This window comes from Endocarpon pusillum (genome assembly GCF_000464535.1).
Source record: "Endocarpon pusillum Z07020 unplaced genomic scaffold scaffold3676, whole genome shotgun sequence".
NCBI lineage: Eukaryota > Fungi > Ascomycota > Eurotiomycetes > Verrucariales > Verrucariaceae > Endocarpon > Endocarpon pusillum.
In genome coordinates this window covers 2,696-23,161 of record NW_006916348.1, presented here as the reverse complement: position 1 = coordinate 23,161, position 20,466 = coordinate 2,696, and the positions used below count along the sequence as shown (strand labels likewise).

The window sequence follows — 20,466 nt, the reverse complement described above, 5'->3', positions numbered from 1 at the left end:
AGGATGAGGGGCATTTCCGCCCCCACAATCTTGGCGCGCCCCAACTTCCCCAATGTCTTTTTACTTATTGCCTCCCATCCTCCATAAGCCACAGTGAAAAATACTTTGTACACAAGATACTAATTGTACTACATGTGTCATACATCAGTATGCTCCGGATGTATAGTATTGCTTTTGAATGCTGTCTCAATAGCGTCGTCTGGTTGATTGTACGAACATGTCAATATCGTCGTCTACAATGTCTGCCACTGAAGTCCGTTCTTCCGGAAAGGTGGGGGAGGATTCAAATATGAAAGCTGTCAACTATCAAGGGCCTTACAAGCTCAAGGTCGAGGAGGTACCAAATCCTACTATTGAGCATCCCGACGATGTGATTGTCAAGAAACCTATTGCTGGTGCGAGCTCACAAAACTGTTCCTCGATCATATATGTTAAGAAAGCGGACTAACATGGAAACACTTCCTTTTTAAGCCATTTGCGGCTCAGACTTGCATATGGTACTTGTATTCCCTCACGCTCAGTAGAAAAAAGCCAGTCGTCGTCTAGTACGGGGAAGAACAGCTGCAGAACCTGGCATCACGTTCGGTGAGACATATCCTGCTCAATATGCTGCGGATCTGGGAGATTATTTACCCTGCCAGAACTCGTCAGCTAGCTTAGTTTCTTCATTCCTAGGTCGTGAGAATATGGGGGTGGTGGACAAGCTTGGTTCAGGAGTCGTTCAGCTTAAGAAAGGGGACCGAGTTGTTATACCTTTCAATATAGGAGACGGCCGCTGTCATAATTGCGTGGAAGGAAACACCGGTTTCTGTCTTGGAGCTAATCCTGGGTTCGCTGGAGCCGCCTATGGATACGTTGCCTTGGGCCCATACCGAGGCGGCCAAGCTCAGTATCTGCAAGTACCCTTTGCCGACTTCAATGCCCTCAAGTTGCCTGCTGGCAAAGAGCATGATGCAGACTTCATTCTTCTTGCAGAAATTTTCCCGACTGGATGGCATGATGTCAAGATCAGCGGTTTCCAGGCAGGAGAAATCATCGCTGTATGCATCTAGTGATCCACCCTATTCCCTCTTGGTTGGTTAGAGTACTACTAACCATGCTTGTGCTCAGGTATTCGGTGCTAGGCCGGTGGGCCTGATGGCTTCTTATTCTACCTCAATACTAGGAGCCTCCAAGATCTATCTCGTCGATCGCGTTCCAGAGCGGCTCTCTGCGGCTAGAAAAATTCCTGAATGCATGCCAATCGACTTTACCCAATCAGATGCTCTATACCAGATCATCGAAGCGAATGATGAAATGGTGGATCGATCAGTCGATTGTGTAGGCTATCAGGCCGTTGACAGCAGCGGCGAGAAGGAGCAACCAAACATCATATTGGAGAACATGATCCGTGTGACTCGGGCCTGCGGCGGTATGGGCATACCTGGACTTTACCTCCCTCAAGATCCCGGGTCGTCGGATGAAAAAGGTCCAAAGAGACAGATGCTGATCTCCTTTAGGAAGTTGTTCGAAAAGATATGTCGACTGCTGATGTCGCCCCTTTATTTGCCTTGGCAAGAATTTGTCCGGCAAGAACCTTCAGAATAAACGAGTACCCAGCTACCACAGGAGACCACCACAGCTAAAGAATTATTTGGATATAGGGTCTTTTCTTAGCGACAGGCCAAGCCGACGTCAGGCGGTACAATCGCTACCTCCGTAATTTGATTATTGCTAGGAAAGCCAAGCCCAGCTTCATCGCCAGCCACGAGGTCAGCATCGAGGAGGCGCCTGATGCATACGAGAAATTCAACAAGAGACTTGATGGCTGTACGAAGGTGCTCATTCCTCCAAATGGCGAATTTTGAAAAGGGCATGGGGAAGAAAAGGAGAATAGAGCTTAGTGCGAGTAAAAGCATGACGAGGGAAGCACCCAGCTTCTTGGGTTTCTCTTGCAGGGCAATAAGGCAACATACCACAAGTATGACCTGGAAGAAGAGCAGAAAAACTTCATACTGAACCCCGAACTGAACATCTCTTTCTGGTCGAAGTCTCCAGCGCTTTTGAATTGAAGAGTTCACTTTATTATGATTGTGACCTTTCGACGCTCTTTGGCATCAGAGATCTGATTCACAGTCCAACAACGCCAATGCTAAGCACACATATAGAAAAAAAATATCCACACGAACCGTAGCACCCATCCTCATCCAGAAAAAAAAAACCTGATACCAAACTCCACTCCCAGTATCCTCAAATTCATACCCGGACAAATCCCCAGGGCTTCAAGCCTCTATACCACCCCTCATCCCCTCAACCGTCTTCCTTCCCACTCCCCTCAAACCACTCAGTTGCTCCAAGCTAGTCACTGCCTCCGCACCATCCTGTCCCTTTCCCAACTCAGCAAGGCATTCCACAATCCCCTCTGCGCGCTTAGGCCCCACGCCCTTGAGTTTCTTAATCTGGTTGATATCGCGGGTATTGATGACGGATAAAAGATGAATTGTTCGAGGGGTGGGGGGTGCTAAATCCGTGGCCAGTGGATCAGGCGAGGAAAGCCGTAACCTCTTCTGGCGCTGTGGTGGTGGTTTAATTTTCTTGGTTCTGAGGGGATGGAAGGCTTCCTCGTCGTCAGAATCCGCATCAGAATCCTCCGCACCGCGGCCCTCCGCATCCTCGTTGTCGTCGTGGTACGATTCATCCCCCTCTCCATCTTCTTCTTTCTGCTCTCCACCCACCCTGGCCCCACCACGCTCGGACCTTCCAACCTCACCTCTCCTTCTCCCCTCAACCTTCCCTTTCAACACCTCGATTTTTCTCTCCAGCTTCTCATTCCCCGGAAAATACGGCCGGGCCAACTGGTACATCTTCAGCGCACTATTCAGCTCGCCTCTAGCCTGATGCTGCTTCGCCATCAGCAAGAAAGATAGCCCTTCGGCACGTGCGCCTTCTTGGCCCTCGAGCCGCTGCTCGATGGAGGCGAGGCGCCGTTGGACTTCTTCGCTGATGGCCGGAGCTGCAGCTGCTGCATTGGAGGCCTGCTTGGGAAGGGGCGAGGAAGCATTGTTCGACAGTGATTGAGATGGCTTTGGTTGGCTGCTTCGGGCGGCGAGGATGGCGGAGACTTTTTGCTCGACTAGCTGTTCGATTGTGGCTTTGGAGAGGGTGGGTTCTGGAGGAGGAGCACGACGAAGGAAAGATGTTGGTGTGGGACGAGCTGCTATCTTTGTGGGACGAGTGGATGCGAGTGACTCAGCACCACGCTTCAGGGGCGAGCTTCGTGGAGGAGCTATTTGAGATGCTCGGGATCTAGCTCGGTCGGAGTACACGGAGAAGGCTTTGGATGGTTTGTCACCCGTCTTGGTATCTGTCTTTTGTGCAGCAAGGTTCATGTTGATGCCTGCCGTTAGAGGTCTCAATGGTTGGCGTTGAATGTTCGGTCCTGTAGTTCCTGGAGGCGGCCTAGGCGGGCCTTTGAAGATAGGTTCATTCTCTATCTCACGCACTTCGATTTTCTTGGTGCGATTCGCGAAATTGAGAGAACTGAGTGTGTCGAGATGATAGGACTTGACCGGTGCGAGATTCAATATCATGATGGTAAACCCATTATTTTGCCCTAGAGACAGAATGCGAGTCATCTTGGATTCTCTGTATGGTATTCGCTGTTGCTTCTTGCTGATGGCTTCAACGCATTGCGCCAGGACGAACAACGACTTGTTAATGCTGGCTGATTCGACCATCCGTTCTTTGTCGTTTCCAGTTCGCCGGTTGTCTTCCGAACCAGCAAGGTCGATGGCTGATGCTGTACTTACCCGGACTTCGGTAGGGGTTGTGACGGTCAGCTTGACACAGAGAATGGCATGCGAACGAGAGGAGTGTGCGTTAAGCTTCGTTGCGCTTGTGCTTCGGTTGGCGTTTGCCTTGTCGTATAGTAATTCAAATTCTTTGAGACTGCCGCAAGGCATTTCAGACAAACCGACTACCACCGTCTTACCGCCGCCTGATTCTCGTAGTGGCAAGCCGGTAGCGGTACGCTTCTCCGGTGACTCAAACAAATCGTATACTCTATCGTTGTATATCTCGTAATAGCTCATCGAGATGTCGACTTTTGTGTCCCCTCCACTATCCTTCTCCATTTTCCGACTACGGCGGTAGATGCTACTTAACAGCCTTGGAATCATGCCTCGATCGGCCAGTGACTTTCCTCCACGCATGGTATGTGTCTTTCCGGTGCCTGTTGAGCCGTATGCGAAGATGGTGACATCGAAACCGAGAAAGAGATGCTTCACTGTAGGCGTCACTAGATATGGCTGTCAATGCCAACTCGGGTAGGGAAGTCTGAAGGTAACGTGCCTTCTGCATCAAATAGCTCTTGCTGACTTGCCTGCTCATCATATACACCATTGAATTGAAAGGTGAAGTCTTCTGAGAGGTTCTTAGGGTTCGGAATCTTGACGATTGAGGGCCTCGCGGAGCTCGCTTCATCTGTGCCAATGGCCTCAACGATGGCATCCTTCTTGTTTTCGGATTGCAATAATGGGCGTATACGCGCGACGACCCTCACACTCATTCTCGCTGGTCGATTGGTGCCGTTTTGCAGTGATCGAGCTCTCAAGTCGGCTTTTGCAATCTCGAGCACAGTCTTTGTGTCCAGATTAGGATTGTTTTGGGACCCATAGCAACAACCGAAGTTGAGCCGCGTTTAGGCTTGGTGACATCAGGGGTGAGACAGAACAAGGGGCAGGATGACCAGCTCAGCGTCTCAGCCTTTTCGTTACTGAGTCTTGGACACGGCCTCTGAAACCTGAACTTTGAGAAAATGGGTGGTTCGACCTTGAACAACCTTCATGGATTGAGCCATACCATTCCTTATGGCCTTCTTAATAGACTGTATGTGCTCCATAGAGGTACCAATGAGAGCACATAACAGCTTTCTCTACTGTTCCATTTCTACCCCAGTCGTGCATTTGATGTAGCAGACTTGCTCTGGTTCTGTTTGCTTATACCCCGGATTGGGATTCTTAAAACAATGCAAGCATGAGCCCGGCCAAAGCAACTCTCGATCCAAGCATACAGAAATGTTTGTTACCATCTTCCTCATGCTCAGCCAGCGCGCTTTTGACCACTATTTACACATGTCAGCTCTGTTCTCACTCATACAAGATACTTAAATTGAACGGTATTCAGGTCCAATCTCTACTTGTGTGATGTGTTATCTACGTCTAGAAGGTTCTTCTGTCAAAGACGTAGACCCGTGCTATAAAATATTCTCCAGTGGCCGATTAAATCACATAACTGCTGACTTTCCCATAAGCACAGAGCTCGCAGCTTCTCCTCTTTGTCGACCGAATTACAGCCCGTACTCCCTTCTTCTGCTCTGAGACCAGAGACTCTCACACGCCATTCAAAGAGGTCAGCGAGCGGGAAGGGGCAGCGCAACCTCAAACTTGATACCAAGATATTGAAGAACCGCCGTCGCATATGGGGATCAGAGAGTGAGTGCGCGAATCAACTTCAAGGGCCGCATTGCGTAGATAACAATCTGGACCAATTCTGACAGAAAATTTGGATCTACCCCTAGCACTTCCCAACTAGGAGTCGTTCTGCATTTTTCTGAAGGATTTGAGACTTTCGACCAGAGCACCGCTAAACATACGCATAGCTTTAACAGTGATTTCCCATAACCCTTATCAACTGTTTCTGGCCCATTGTGCTGAAGAGCGACATTGTGCTTTTGCTGGTCGCCCTGATCACAATAGTGGTGACTCGTCATGTTGTCGCAGATTCGCCTTCGATATGACTCTCAGAGCTTTCTATCAATGCTGAGCTTCCCAACGAACGTACCTCCGGGTACATGCTGGAATATGTGTATCTGCACGGAGCTTCCGATGCAATGCTACGGTTGTAGGCTGAATAAGAAATATTTAACAGAAATGGCTCCTCTTCGGTTCCTGTACAAATGTCGCATGTTGAGGGTGTCCTTGCCTTGTAATGGCACTGAGGCTGCCAATGAAGTGTCAGATGTGCAAGCGTTGAATACATCCAGATATTCACTGCAAAATCTTTCCACCTTGGGATTGCTGCTTCATGGCAACGATGTGAACTCTCCTCGGTTCAAACATTTGAATATTCCCGGTGTGTCGAACGGCCAAGTCTAGCTCCGAGCCATTTTGATTGGCCAGATTTCTTTTGATCTCAAAGTGCGCAGCAGAGTCAGGTGAATGACACCTCTCTACTTTTTCCTTGTCGTTCGCATCTCTTCTCGTGTTCCCTTAACGACGGTACACGAGGCTTGTACTGATCTCTGCGTTCACAAATAAAGTCCCTTAACAGAATTTCTTCCAGTTCGTCCACATGCCCCTATCGAATACCTTCTGCAACAAGTGATTACCTTGTAAATCCTTTGTCGGCACTACCGGTCAGTTCATTTGGCCCGAGTTTGATAGTATGACGACACCACAAGGAGGATACCCTCCGCAGGATGCATATGCTCCGAATCCAGCAGAACCATACAACCAGGCGCAGTATGACGCTACATCTCCTCCTGGCACAGCAGCTGGCGTGGTACCTGCACCAGGCGCCGGTGCTGGACGGAAAAAACGAGCATATGCCGGTCAAGCTTATGATTTTGGAGCAGGAGCCAATGCAGCGCTGGGCGGGCAGCAGCAGGGTGGAGGAGCATACGAGGGAGGCTTTACTCAACAAGCACATGAGGCTGGTTATCCCCAAGGAGGATATCAGCAGAGCGCAGCTGCTCCAGCGCAGAGCCCTGGCATTGGCCAACCACCGATAGCAGGGGTTGGAGGCTATCAACCTCCAGTTCCAGTTTATCCAGGCCAGCAGCCAGGGATGAACAGTATGACTCAACAGTTTGGTCAGATGGACATGAGCCAAAAACCGGCCTCTGCTGCCCCTAGTTCTACAGCTCGTCCGCTAGCACTCAATCAGCTCTATCCGATTGATCTACTAAACACGCCTTTCAATGTTGCCGAGCTTGACTATCCCCCTCCGCCTGCTATATTACCACAGAATGTAAGTAGCACAGCTACCATAGAAGAACTCTTGCTGATATCAACAGACCAGCGTAACGCCATCACCTGATGCAAATTGTCCGCCCAAGTATGTTAGATCTACACTTAACGCAGTCCCCACCACGCACTCCTTACTCAAAAAGTCTCGTCTCCCTTTGGCCCTCGTCATTCAACCATATTCTTCCCTCCACGATGCCGAAGATCCCGTCCCTATTGTTCCGGACCAGGTTATATCACGATGTCGAAGATGTCGGTCTTACATCAACCCTTTCGTGACCTTCCTAGATCATGGTCACCGGTGGCGGTGTAACATGTGCAACCTTACCAACGATGTACCTCAGGCTTTTGATTGGGATGCTGCAAACCAGAAGGGACTTGATAGATGGCAGAGGCCTGACTTGAACCATGCTGTGGTCGAGTTTGTCGCCCCGCAAGAGTACATGGTCCGGCCACCACAGCCTCTAGTATATCTCTTTCTCGTTGACGTGAGCTATGCTTCTGTTACCAGTGGTCTTCTTGCAACAACTGCAAGGTGCATCAGAGAAAGCCTCGATCGAATACCAAATGCAGATCGCAGGACTCGGCTAGGCTTCATTGCTGTTGATTCCAGCTTGCACTATTTTTCGATACCAAGGGACGATACTGAGAATGTGGAGACAAGTATGTTGGTCGTTAGCGATCTTGATGAACCTTTTCTACCTACGCCCGGTGATCTACTGGTCACGATGACAGAGTGTCGTGAGAATATTGAGGCTTTCTTAGACAAGCTACAAGAAATGTTCCAGAATACGCAGAATGGCGGCTCATGTATGGGATCTGCTCTTCGAGCCGGTCACAAGCTTATAGGACCTGTGGGAGGTAAGATGACGGTCATCACAGCATCTTTGCCCAACCTCGGACACGGAAAGCTGGAAATGCGAGAAGACAAGAAAGCACTGGGCACTAGCAAAGAAAGTGCTCTGTTGCAGACTGGAAACAGTTTTTACAAGGCTTTCGCTGTGGAATGCTCCAAGCAACAGATCTCTATTGACATGTTTCTGTTCTCCTCGCAGTATCAAGACGTGGCTTCACTAAGCAACCTACCACGATACACTGGTGGACAAACATACTTCTACCCAGGATGGAATGCTGCACGAGAGGAGGACGCCATGAAGTTTGCAACGGAATTCTCCGACTATTTGTCTTCCGAGATTGGTCTTGAAGCTGTACTTCGAGTTCGAGCAACTACTGGTTTGAGGATGAGTACCTTTTACGGCAACTTCTTCAATCGTAGCTCCGACCTGTGCGCCTTTCCTGCGTTCCCGCGCGACCAGGCTTATGTTGTTGAAGTTGCGATTGATGAGAGCATCACCAAGCCTGTAGTCTGCATGCAAACCGCCGTACTTCACACTACCTGCAATGGAGAACGACGAATACGAGTGATGACACTGGCGCTTCCCACAACGCAAATCCTAGCTGACGTTTATGCCTCAGCCGATCAAGCAGCAATCGCAACATACTTTAGCCACAAAGCTGTGGAGCGAACACTGGGCAGCGGCCTCGAAGCGGCTCGAGATGCATTGCAAGCAAAATTGATAGAAATGCTTTCGACCTATCGAAAAGAACTAGCCGGTGGTAATATGGGCGGCGGTGGCCTGCAATTCCCAGCCAATCTCCGTGGGCTGCCGGTCCTCTTCTTGGGATTGATGAAGAATCTGGGTCTACGAAAGTCCTCGCAGATCCCAACCGATATGCGCTCGGCTGCACTTTGCCTCCTGTCGACCCTACCACTTCCGCTTCTCATTCAGTACGTATATCCAAAAATGTACTCATTACATGATATGCCAGACGATGCTGGGGTTTTTGACGAGCAATCTGGTGGGATTGCCCTCCCACCGCCATGCAATTTGTCTTCTGAGAGACTGGCACCCTATGGACTCTACCTGATTGATGACGGCCAGACACAGTTTCTCTGGGTCGGCAGAGACGCTGTGCCTCAGCTCGTCCAGGATGTCTTTGGAATCCCAGACAAAACTCAACTGAGAGTGGGAAAACAGACGCTGCCTGTTTTAGAAAACGATTTCAACGAGCGAGTCAGAGCGATCATTGCGAAAAGCAGAGACCACAGATCCAAAGGCGTGGGCAGCATCGTTGTACCACATATGTACGTCGTCAAGGAGGACGGAGAGCCTGGGTTAAGATTGTGGGCCCAGACGATGCTGGTGGAGGACCGTGCAGATCAAGGTGTAAGCTTACAGCAGTGGATGGGCATGCTGAGAGAAAAGGTATGACTGGTTGTCTCTGTCATTCTGCTGAGGAACTTGCTGACTCAAGCCCAGGTGATGCAATGATGTCGTGTGTGATGGAAGAATGTAACTACTACACAGAACCAACGACCAATCAACCTGCCGACAATTATGCTCAAGGAACTACTGAAGCAGATGATATCATCAAGCCTGGTCTGTCGCAGTGGCTCGTGGGACCTTGCAACAGCTCGGACGATGAGGTGCTGTCTGAAAATAGGCCGTGTGAGCCCCAGGGTTTCATCATTGGACACAAGCCGTTTCAAGTGGAGGGCGGCAAGCTGGCGGGTGGAAACAGGCGCTCTCGAACTTTAAATCCTTCCCTCCAGACTACGATCCACCAACTAGATGGACCGACAGGGTCAACTGCCCGAAATAGACCAAATCCATGTTTGAACTCCGCGTGTCAAAGAGTGTAAGATCACCGATGACCTTTGATAATCCAGTTGTTCGGCGGCTGCTGTAGTGGAGCAGCCCCCAAATCTCAGCCCCGCCAACCTGGCGAGAGGAACTTGGTCCCTAGCTTCCGAGGATAGTTTGTAGAATGAGGACGTTATTAAAGGCCAAAGAACTGCCAAAGACTGCCAAAGGCAGTGAGTGACTGTGATTCTGGCTTCCTGCAACCGAAATCCATCTCCAAGCGCGACTGTTGGTTCGCTTAAGTCGCGTGTATCACAGTGCCTGACGCAGCGTGTACGAGCTTCAAAAGTTCTCCCTCGCTCCACCAGCTCTAAGCCTCAAACACCCACAGCAACAGCCTGAATCAGTGGATTATCCGACTATTGATCACTACAATATCTTCTCTATCGAACAGACTCTCCCCATTCAGCAGGCTCCTGATCACAAGTCATTCACTTTCCAGAGAGGCTTCCTTACTCTTTGTTCATTGTCTTCCCTTGCAGCTCAATGTAAGCATCGCTCCCTTGCCAACTGAGACTCCAGCCCTGTTCATTTCGCTTTCTGCTCTGAGTTAACTTTCCTACACAGCGCTCATCTCTTGCTGTTCGTAAAAAAACCCTCTTCGATCAGCTATTCCTAAGGCCAGCTTCGATTTCCCTTCTGCTGCGCTGCCTAAGTCATTTCGAAACTTCAGAGATAAATCGCAAGCCTCGCAAGTCCCGCGGCCATCTAGCGAAACCTACAAGGACAATAGCATTCTCGTTGCATCTCGAGAAAGCCTCTTGTTAAAGGACTACGGGCACAGGAGATAACAAACATCAAAAAGAGCATTGAAATCTTGAGTGGTAGCTTTATTGCTTACGAGGTACGTTGTCTTCTTGTCCAACTCTCTTCCTTCTACTGTACAGCGAGCATGTAAGACATGTGCATTGTCAATGGATTGCTAGGCTGGAAGCAATGTTGTGCAAAGGAAGAGAATGAGCTTGAACAATGCACATGGGCTTCTCTGCGAGCTCTTATGGAAGACGGATTGTATCACCTAATTTGTCACGCCTATGATGGTTTCTTACCATCCAACAGCTGGCTGTTCCCAAGCACATGTGTGCTCTGCAACTTTCTGTCTTTCTGCCGGTGCCCCAAATCAGCCCTGCCGGCGCTTTTCCCCTCCACTTCCAACTCCTGTATACTTGGTCGTCCCCTTCCCACGATTTTTTCTTCGCCCACTGATAAACCTCCACATCTTATCATTTTTCAACACTGACTTGCTACAGTTCCCGACCTTTCATCACCATGGGCCAACCACAGCCTCCTTCAGGAGGGTCACGAAAAATCTCCTTTAATGTTTCAGACCAGTATGATATCCAGGATGTGATTGGTGAGGGTGCTTATGGTGTTGTCTGGTAAGTCTGTCGGAGCTGATTGGAAAGCGTAGTGACTAACCTGGTGCAGCTCGGCGCTGCACAAACCATCAGGTCAAAAGGTTGCCATCAAGAAGATTACGCCATTCGATCATTCAATGTTCTGTTTACGAACACTACGAGAGATGAAGCTACTAAGGTACTTCAATCATGAAAATATTATTTCTATCCTCGATATCCAGAAGCCTCGAAACTATGAGAGCTTCACGGAAGTATATCTAATCCAGGAACTTATGGAGACCGACATGCACCGCGTCATCCGAACACAGGAACTGTCAGACGATCACTGCCAATACTTCATCTATCAGACGCTCAGAGCCCTCAAGGCAATGCATTCCGCCAACGTCCTGCATAGAGATCTCAAACCGTCAAACCTGTTGCTAAACGCCAATTGCGATCTCAAGGTCTGTGATTTTGGCCTAGCTCGATCTGCGGCCTCTACAGATGATAATTCTGGCTTCATGACGGAATATGTGGCTACCAGATGGTATCGTGCCCCAGAGATCATGTTAACCTTCAAGGAGTATACCAAAGCCATCGATGTATGGAGTGTGGGCTGTATCCTGGCAGAAATGTTGAGCTCAAAACCCCTCTTTCCTGGAAAGGATTGTACGTGAAATTCCCGCGCTCGATCAGAAAGGCCACTAACTTCTTTCAGACCACCATCAATTGACCCTGATACTGGATGTCCTTGGCACGCCGACCATGGAGGACTACTATGGTATCAAATCTCGGCGTGCTCGAGAATATATCCGATCGCTTCCCTTCAAGAAGAAGATTCCGCTCAAGCATATGTTCCCAAAGACGTCTGATCTGGCCCTTGACCTGCTTGAGAAATTGCTTGCATTCAATCCTGTTAAGCGCATCACAGTGGAAGAAGCGTTGAGACATCCATATCTTGATTCGTACCATGATCCAGAAGATGAGCCGACAGCGAATCCGATTCCCGAAGAATTCTTCAACTTCGACAAGGATAAGGATTCTTTGAGCAAGGACCAGTTGAAAAGTAGGTTCACTTTTCGCGCAAGGCTAAGTTACTTTGCTGATAAGATGTCTAGCACTCATTTTCGACGAAATCATGAGATAGGCTGATTGATGCCATGTCATTTGGTTCGAGTACGAATAATCATGGATGTCCATGATCTTCGAAGCTGGACCTCCACCTTCATTTTATACGAACATTTCGTGGCGCAAACCGCTCCTGGAGAGAAGCCGTTGAACCACGTTTGGAGACGTGACCGGCTGACTCTTGTCGGACGATCGGGAATATCAGATTTTTGCTTTATTGTTATTGCTCTCTGCCGCTTGTCAGCTCGTTCAAGCTGGATGATATGTATGCATGGTTAGGTGTATCAGATTTTTCTCTTGGTGCTCTGGTTGACACGAGGATCATTTGCAATCGGATGGATGCATTCACACGGCGAGGAGCCGGGCAGGGCCGGGCAGATAGAGCTTCGCAGAAAAAACTCGCAACTTGTTTTCGTTCACGCGCTTTGCCATTGTTCGTTGATACTAGCCCCAGCCCCGGCCCTAAAGCACTTCTCTTTTGCCAATTTTGTCGTTGTTCTCACTCGCCTGAACTCTGACTTTCAGGACCGGTCCATCTTGGTACCCTGCTCCATCATATGCGCGCTGACTGCTGACGTCGTGCTCGAATGAAGCCCTCTAGCTCCTACATACAGGAACGAGAGTCCAAGCCCTCTACTCTTCATGACCTGTTGATTCTAAGATTCAATGGCTACGGTAAAGCAAGATCAGGAAGGAGTAGAAGTAGAAGTAGAAGTAGTAGAACCCCTTCCACTCATATTCGTCGCTACGTTTTCATCGTCCTGCCCCCTTCCCCTTCCCTTTCCTCCTGCTGCTCCTCCTGCTGCTCCAACTTTCTCCCATCAACCCGAAGGCCATCTCAGTACATTTTTATGGCTTAGCTGTGCTTTTTTGCTCGGTAGCTCTCATGCTGTTGATCCGGATCATGGTCTCATCGTCTTGAGATAGGGGTAGGAGCATGGACTGAGTGATATGGGCAGTCAATGGAGCGAGTAATCTATTTGTCCTCGGTCCTCGGTCAGCGAGAGGAGTTGGGATAGGTCTCTTCTCTTCTCTTCTCTTCTCTTCTACTCAAGGGAAAGAGACAGCACGGAGGAATGGGGGAGAGAAAGGGGGGGAAAGGATGTCGCTTAAATCACGATTCCGCTACCTTCAGATTCCTCATGATCAACGTGATATAGTTACACAATGCTTGTATTCATCCTCCGCTCCGACAAGCGAGACACAACACGTGGCGTGCCTTGTAGGCCCGTGACAATATTTCGTCTTCCGAGACCTGTCCGTCGCGTACATAGATATTTGGTTCCCCGCATCCACACGTTTCGCCACCGGACGCCGCGCTACGAGGCAACGTCCTTCCCAACCCTTCAGAGACCCCTTGGAGGACCCACCGAGAGGTGATATGCTTAAAGCAAACCCTCCTTTCTTAGAAATGCCTCAACCCCCTTCCCCACCCCCTCAGGACTAGGCGTCTCTGCACAGAGGTCCGCTTGGTAATTGAAGGAGGTTTGCAGGTAGGCGTAGGTTGTTGGGCCTATTGTGGCGATGATGTATCTTGGCCTCCCTGTTGTTGATAGGTCGATTGAGGAGGCCAATGCTGAGCCAGTCTGACCGCTTTGCTGGTGTTTGAGGAGTGTCAGATTTTGTAGTGGTGGTGCTGCTGCTGATGAAGAGGGATCGGGAGGGAGGGAAAGCGCAGTAGTAGGTGCGGAAGGTGGAGACCGTGCTTTATCGCCTTCATCTAGGAAACCAAGGCGCCGGAGTAGCTGTCTGCAGCCTGAGGGTGAAAATACCACGACTATCACGATTTTCGATTGCGAAGGGTCGGAGCGTTTGGTATTCCTGTCAATCGCGATATCAGTATCTGTATTTCCTGTGGAAGCACGGTTTCGGCACATCCGTATCGCTCTGTCTAGATCCGTGGGGAAGGACTCCATCACCCCCGTCCCATAGACGACCAATTCCTCAACCTGAGTCCGTTGTTCTGGCGAGAGGGATGGGGACATAAGCGTTTTGGGAATGATGTCGCGGCGTTGTTCGCCTACTAGAAAGAGTAGGGGCGGTAAGGAAGGGTGAGATTTGTTGTTGAAATCCTCGGCATCCCCATCGTTTGATGACGACTGTGATGTTTTGGAGGTGTTGAGTTGGGTTTGGGGCTGGAAGAGGGTCCTGTAATGCTCGAGAATGTACTTTGCCAGTGCTTCACCGTTTCCTGTTTCAGAGCCTAGAATTTCCGGGTGAAGGGGAGAAAGGATGGTTGGGGACGTTGAGAGGAGGGTTCTCAGGGTACGAGACGTCGCTGGACCGACTGTATAGATGGGAAAGATTGGAGTCGAGGTGGTGGGAGGTAGGGAGGGCAGGAGTTGAGTTTGGGCTGGGGTGAGGAGAAGGAAAGGTCAGCTGAGTTGCTGATTGGTACTAGACAAGGTGTCAAAAAAAAGATGCAGACGTGGAAATAGAAACAGCAGAATGGCAAGGTAATGAGACATCCGGAATTGAAAGGAAAATAATGATACAGCACACTGTTAGGCAATTCATACTTGATCCCACTTCGCTATGTTCATTTCCCACCAGTATACTCTCTTCCTCATTCTCCGCCAGATTTCGTACCCTTTCCAGCTCTTGTACGACCTGCGCAAATCCTTCGACGGCCCGTTGGCTCGTGAATATCATGCCTCCATATCTCCCTTTCAGCTCACCCTCTTGTAGCAGTTTTTTTACCTGTTCAAGGTTGGAAGCGTTGGGCTTGTGCTCGAGCACAGGAACAAACACCGGAGCAAAGAGTGAGCTTGGACTGGAGAAGTATTCTTCGTAGCTATCATTGGGGATCGATTTCGTTTTGAGGAGGAGAATTGGGATCTTGAGGGAAGTCATTGTGCTCGATACGGCGATTAGAGATGGAGACTCTACTCTGCGGAGTACTGCACTGGGGCACTCTTTAGGGATACATTTTCGATGGCAGCCTTCCCAAGGCCTGCTGTCACCTAGTTAGAATTTGGGCCTCTTCACCAATCAAAAAGGCACTGAATATCCAAGACTTCGATAAGAGGGAAGACGGGTTTTCCTCGGTAATTGTCGAAGTGTATGCAGTGAAACATGTCATATATTTACTCCGTATGCTGTCTACTATTTCCCCAACCAATCCTCATTGCTGTTTAAGACCTAGTTCCTACTGACACAACTCGCTCTCCCTGAACAGGTCCAGGATTTGTCATAGAAGCTCAACTTTCCAGGCTCAGTATACACCTTGATGGCATGAGCCAAGCCCTGAACGTCAGTAGTGCCCAGTGTTCGCGATAATGCGGCATCCTTATTCATCGCCGTCTCAGCAGCCTTGACCATCTGCACATATTCTGCCCGCTCCTTCCACCTCAGCCTTGCGTCAGCAGGTTTTGGCTGTCCATTCTGATCGTTATTGAAAGCCGCATCCATGGCCCGTGAGACGGTGCTCAGAAACAGTGGGAACTCCACTAGCTCCCACGGAACAATGCATGTGCCCTGCCAGTCAGTCAGGGCAAGATTTTTGAACTTGTCATCGACAATGACATTGCTATGGTAAAGATCCGGATGAGCCTGTGGTTCAGCACAAGGCTGTGGAATCCCTGTCGTGAGACCGAAGAGTCTATGCAGAGTGTGCAACATTTGGCTGCAGGACCTCTGGAATTGCAAGAGGTCAAGTGTGTCCAAACAGTGGAGCTGTTCGTCCTGCCAATGACAACTGATTCGACGGAAATGGCGCACGGCTTGCACACTAATCGAAGGACATGCCTACGGCAGATAGAATGGGGAATGTGGTAGTGCCCAAGGATGTTTTGGTAGTGATAAGTATCGGCACGGCATGGTATCCTGTCATGTTGCCGGGCTCATGTTGCCGGGCTCATGTTGCCGGGCTCAACAAACTTGACCACTCGTTGGCTATATTTCGATTGCCTCTCTGTTATCTTAGCATACAACATAGAGGCTTATTTCACACAGATTGCATGGAAGCAAAGTTATCATCCATACTTCTTGATAGATGTGATGTGTTTCCATCCTTGGTTATTGAAGGTTGTTCTCCTATATATGATGATATGGACTGCTCAGGACGATACGAAGCAGGGTTATGGATATCTCAAGCATTTCAATATAAGCTATAAGTAGAATATTTAAAGTATCTGGTTCCCGTTGTTGGGTTAGCAGTGGTATCGAGGATAGGGTGTCGAAAACTCTGTGGAAGCAATTAAAAGAGATCTGCAAGAAAAGCACAATCCATTTTGTAGCGACACAATTTAGGTCGTCAAGAATTTACGTCACGGCTCACTCAGCCGTTTGTCAAATGTCCTCACGGTTTCAAGCGCGCTCAGGGCTTGCCATGTCGCTTAATCCAACCACAGGGCTATCTTCCAAGCCGAATTCTGCTGCCCATAGGAGCAGAATTCTTCACGGTTTCCGAACCGTTGAAAGTCTAAGAATTATATCACTGCCCTTCTGGAAGAGATTGGCCTAGGAAGATGGAAAGCATGGGCGGGGCGGAGCGGATCATTGGCGGGTACTTAGCTAGGGAATCAACGGGTGGTGTGCGTTTGACGGAAATGTTATCCGAGGTGCTGGATTTTAACGGTACCGAAATAGACATATGACGTGTGAGGTGTGAGGTGATCAGCACTAAGTAAACAACTGAAGTCAATCTGATCCAGTTCAGCTCCACCAGTATTGATTCGATTGTGTTTTTACACAGTCAATCTTCAGTGCTTTTGTCTGTATCGGTGGTGTTAACACAACCCAGTCCATAAATGCATCCCTGGTCCCTCAACGCCTGTCCGCCGGCAAAAACTGGATATCAGGCCACCAAACCCTAATCCTTTTGCGAAGTCCCATCATACCACTGCAATCAAGTTGTCTTTACGACCCCGAGAGTGTTCTTGATACAATTGCACATGTCGAGCATGCATTTCGTTTAGTAGGCATCTAGGGCCAAAGCTCGAGTTCATCTTTGGCAGTAGCAAGGGTCGGAAGGCGCGTTGTGTGGAAGTTGAACCACGTAGGTTGCTCGGTTTGGTTTCCAGTTCACTTCTCCGAGTTTGCACCCGTCAAAGCTCAACAAACGATTGGTCTCTGCATAACATACATTTACACCATTTTTCTCACGATGCCGGCTGCCGAAGAGCCTGCCAAGCTCGATGCTCGGCTTCTCCTGGTTTCCAACCGTCTGCCAATCACGATCAAGAGGTCGGAAGATGGCAAATATGACTTCTCGATGTCCTCTGGCGGTTTGGTCAGCGGTCTAAGCGGGTTGACCAAGACAACCACCTTCCAATGGTATGGCTGGCCGGGCTTGCAGGTTCCCGATGATGAGGTCGAAGACATGAAGAAGAAGCTCAAGGACGACTATGGTGCTCATCCGGTCTTCGTCGATGACGATCTGGCAGAGAAGCATTATAATGGCTTTTCAAGTCCGTAGAATTCTCCCTGCCCCTTCACCCGGCCACTGACTTTGACAGACTCTATACTATGGCCGCTGTTCCATTACCATCCGGGAGAGATTACCTTCGATGAAGAAGCCTGGGAAGCTTACCGAGAGACTAACCGCTTGTTCGCCAAGGCTGTTGCAAAAGAAGTTCAAGATGGTGATCTGGTCTGGGTACATGATTATCATATGATGCTCCTGCCACAAATGCTTCGAGAAGAGATTGGAAAGTCCAAGTCGAATGTCAAGCTCGGCTTTTTCCTTCACACACCTTTTCCATCCAGCGAGATATATCGAATCTTACCGGTCCGGGAGGAGATCCTGGAAGGAGTGCTTCACTGCGATCTCATCGGCTTTCATACCTATGACTATGCCAGACATTTCCTGAGCAGCTGCTCGCGTATCCTTGGCCTCACGACAACGCCCAATGGAGTGGAGTATCAAGGCAAGATAGTGACAGTCGGAGCTTTTCCCATCGGCATTGACCCCGACAAGTTTACTGAAGGGTTGAAGAAAGAAAAGGTAAAGAAGCGAATCGCAGCTTTAGAGCAAAAGTTTCAAGGGGTCAAGCTCATTGTTGGTGTCGACCGACTGGACTACATCAAAGGTGTTCCACAAAAGATGCATGCCCTGGAAGTCTTTCTCACCGATCATCCTGAGTGGATTGGCAAGGTTGTGCTTGTGCAGGTTGCTGTTCCTAGCAGACAAGATGTTGAGGAGTATCAAAATCTACGCGCAGTGGTGAATGAGCTTGTCGGAAGGATAAATGGCAAATTTGGTGAGTGAGACCATGCAGGAGGACGGAATAAGTCTTAACATGCTCAGGCACCATCGAATTCATGCCCATTCACTGGATGCACCAGTCGGTCAACTTCGAAGAGCTGATAGCCCTCTACGCGGCGTCAGATGTGTGCTTGGTTTCTTCAACTAGAGACGGCATGAATCTTGTCTCATACGAGTACATCGCCTGTCAACGAAAGCGTCACGGCGTCCTGATCCTCTCGGAATTCACCGGTGCTGCCCAAAGTCTAAATGGAAGCATCATAGTAAACCCATGGAATACAGAAGAGCTTGCTGGTGCTCTGCAAGAAGCTGTCACAATGAGCGATGAACAGCGCCTTATCAATTTCAACAAGCTGGACAAATATGTTTCGAAGTACACTAGGTATAGTATTGAACTTTGTGACTGCGTATTATGCTGACTCTCTCTTGTCAGTGCTTTCTGGGGCAAGTCCTTCGTTGCAGAACTGAATCGGTTATCCGAACACGGGGAAAGGAAATTGAAGATGAGGAGAGAATCCTTGCTTGCCTCACCTAGTTCACCAATGGCTGCAACGGGACTTGAATCGCCTGATCCCACTGCTGTTACTAGAGGAGGGGTGGGTGATGGTGTGCTAGAAGAAGCGGATGGTCTACTAGATGGTGTGTCCAAAGGTGTCAATAGTGGCACGGACGGCAAAGCTTGAGGATGATGAGTTCAATTGGTTCCCGATTCGAGAATTATGGCCTATGATGGAAGGCATCGAGCAGCTGGCAAGCGTATGGCATTATAGCGAGCGGAGTACTGCTGTCTGGTCGGCATTGTTTCGATGTTAGTAACACCATATCTCCTCTCAAGCCATAGAATCGTCAATGCATGTTCTCATCACATTTCTCAAACGAACACCCTCTTTGTCCGAATTCTATATACGATACCGTTCCCCTAGGAACACTAATTGCTAGATGGCGCGGAGCTCATTCCATCGGATGACCAGCATCTTGCAAACTATCTGCGGCTTCTCTTCTCCAGGCTGTTCCCTAAGAACCAAGGCAGTCAATGACTCGCCATCTCAGCTCTCATCCGTCTCATGTAACTTCTCGAAATTCGCTCTCCGCTTGCTTGCTTACCTACCATCTCATACACCGTCCTTGGATGACTCCCTCAATTTCTGCGTGCTTGTTGCTGATTTCCCCTTACCGACTTGGTCTTATCTATCTACATATCCTACGAAGAGGTATTTTTTGTTTCTACAGAGTCAGCTCTGGTCTCTCTCTCTATGGCTGGGTTGCCGATGTTCGGCGTGACGTTCTCTGTGCTTCTTGGTCGTCAGTGTGGTCTTCCTACTGGGTCGAAGCACTATTAACGCGCGGCTTCGTCGGTCAGGTCGGGTCAGGTTAGGTCTGATTGCGGGTAGTAGTGGTAACTCTGCGGAACCCGGAGAGTCTGCGGAGGATGCCGAATGGGGACTGCTAGTAGTTCAGCTTTGTGCGAGAGTATCGTGCGGTAAACAGCCAAGGTTGGGGGGTCTCTTCTGCGCTTTGTCCGGGGCCTTGCGCTCTGATCGACTTCTTTGATCTTTATGAATCCAGGTTCTCAATGGGGGTGGTCCGGAACCTTGCTTACCTTGCTTCGGTCGTGGCCTTGGATTGCTGTGACGATTTCCATAAGAAAATCTATTCGCTCTGGCGCGAAGCCTGATCTACAAGGGTATACAGGGGTAGTGGCTTCTCCTACCCTGCCTTGCGTCGCGCTCTGCCGTCGTGATGAACTAGGCACTCTCACGCACTCGATAGTTCCTTGAACAGAATCGCATTTGAGAGTGGGATCGTGACTATGAACGTCTTTTGAAATCGTTCAAAAATGCCACGCAGCTCATGCGAAGGGGGCTTACTCGTTCGGTGTAGCGACAGGGGAGGATTCACAAGTTCCGTGGAAGCTCTGGCTTGCCATCTAATCATTCATCGCAGCAAGTCCCCTCGCTGCAGTAAAACATCATTCAAGCACATTCAACAAGCTCCGTCAAAATCTGGTCTGGCCGTGCATCTGAAGGAGGGGCTAAAATTTTCCACGAGGGACGGCGGAGCGCCTCAGGATCTTGAGACCTACA

The 20,466-nt window shown here is 49.4% G+C and overlaps 7 protein-coding genes across 7 annotated transcripts; 4 read left to right on the top strand and 3 right to left on the bottom strand.

The window, feature by feature from the left end:
• Positions 1-238: 238 nt before the first annotated feature.
• EPUS_05305 (uncharacterized protein) lies at positions 239-1,587 on the top strand (the record flags this gene model as incomplete). Its single annotated transcript, XM_007804884.1, has 3 exons — positions 239-395; positions 676-1,040; positions 1,111-1,587. The coding sequence occupies 3 exons, from the start codon at positions 239-241 to the stop codon at positions 1,585-1,587; spliced, it is 999 nt and encodes a 332-aa protein (XP_007803075.1).
• Positions 1,588-2,261: 674 nt separating this feature from the next.
• EPUS_05304 (uncharacterized protein) lies at positions 2,262-4,546 on the bottom strand (the record flags this gene model as incomplete). Its single annotated transcript, XM_007804883.1, has 2 exons — positions 2,262-4,276; positions 4,357-4,546. The coding sequence occupies 2 exons, from the start codon at positions 4,544-4,546 to the stop codon at positions 2,262-2,264; spliced, it is 2,205 nt and encodes a 734-aa protein (XP_007803074.1).
• A 1,877-nt stretch (positions 4,547-6,423) lies between these two features.
• Positions 6,424-9,337, top strand: EPUS_05303 (Protein transport protein sec24; the record flags this gene model as incomplete). Its single annotated transcript, XM_007804882.1, has 3 exons — positions 6,424-7,008; positions 7,055-9,271; positions 9,326-9,337. The coding sequence occupies 3 exons, from the start codon at positions 6,424-6,426 to the stop codon at positions 9,335-9,337; spliced, it is 2,814 nt and encodes a 937-aa protein (XP_007803073.1).
• A 1,641-nt stretch (positions 9,338-10,978) lies between these two features.
• On the top strand, positions 10,979-12,193 carry EPUS_05302 (Mitogen-activated protein kinase; the record flags this gene model as incomplete). The annotated part of the gene is made up of 4 exons (XM_007804881.1): positions 10,979-11,088; positions 11,138-11,715; positions 11,765-12,112; positions 12,165-12,193. 4 exons carry the CDS (start codon positions 10,979-10,981, stop codon positions 12,191-12,193), a joined length of 1,065 nt encoding a protein of 354 aa, XP_007803072.1.
• A 1,366-nt stretch (positions 12,194-13,559) lies between these two features.
• On the bottom strand, positions 13,560-15,027 carry EPUS_05301 (uncharacterized protein; the record flags this gene model as incomplete). The annotated part of the gene is made up of 2 exons (XM_007804880.1): positions 13,560-14,527; positions 14,694-15,027. The coding sequence occupies 2 exons, from the start codon at positions 15,025-15,027 to the stop codon at positions 13,560-13,562; spliced, it is 1,302 nt and encodes a 433-aa protein (XP_007803071.1).
• Positions 15,028-15,315: 288 nt separating this feature from the next.
• EPUS_05300 (uncharacterized protein) lies at positions 15,316-15,795 on the bottom strand (the record flags this gene model as incomplete). Its single annotated transcript, XM_007804879.1, has 1 exon — positions 15,316-15,795. The coding sequence occupies one exon, from the start codon at positions 15,793-15,795 to the stop codon at positions 15,316-15,318; it is 480 nt and encodes a 159-aa protein (XP_007803070.1).
• A 1,486-nt stretch (positions 15,796-17,281) lies between these two features.
• Positions 17,282-19,065, top strand: EPUS_05299 (alpha-trehalose-phosphate synthase; the record flags this gene model as incomplete). The annotated part of the gene is made up of 4 exons (XM_007804878.1): positions 17,282-17,585; positions 17,634-18,377; positions 18,425-18,764; positions 18,816-19,065. The coding sequence occupies 4 exons, from the start codon at positions 17,282-17,284 to the stop codon at positions 19,063-19,065; spliced, it is 1,638 nt and encodes a 545-aa protein (XP_007803069.1).
• Between the last annotated feature and the right edge of the window lie 1,401 nt (positions 19,066-20,466).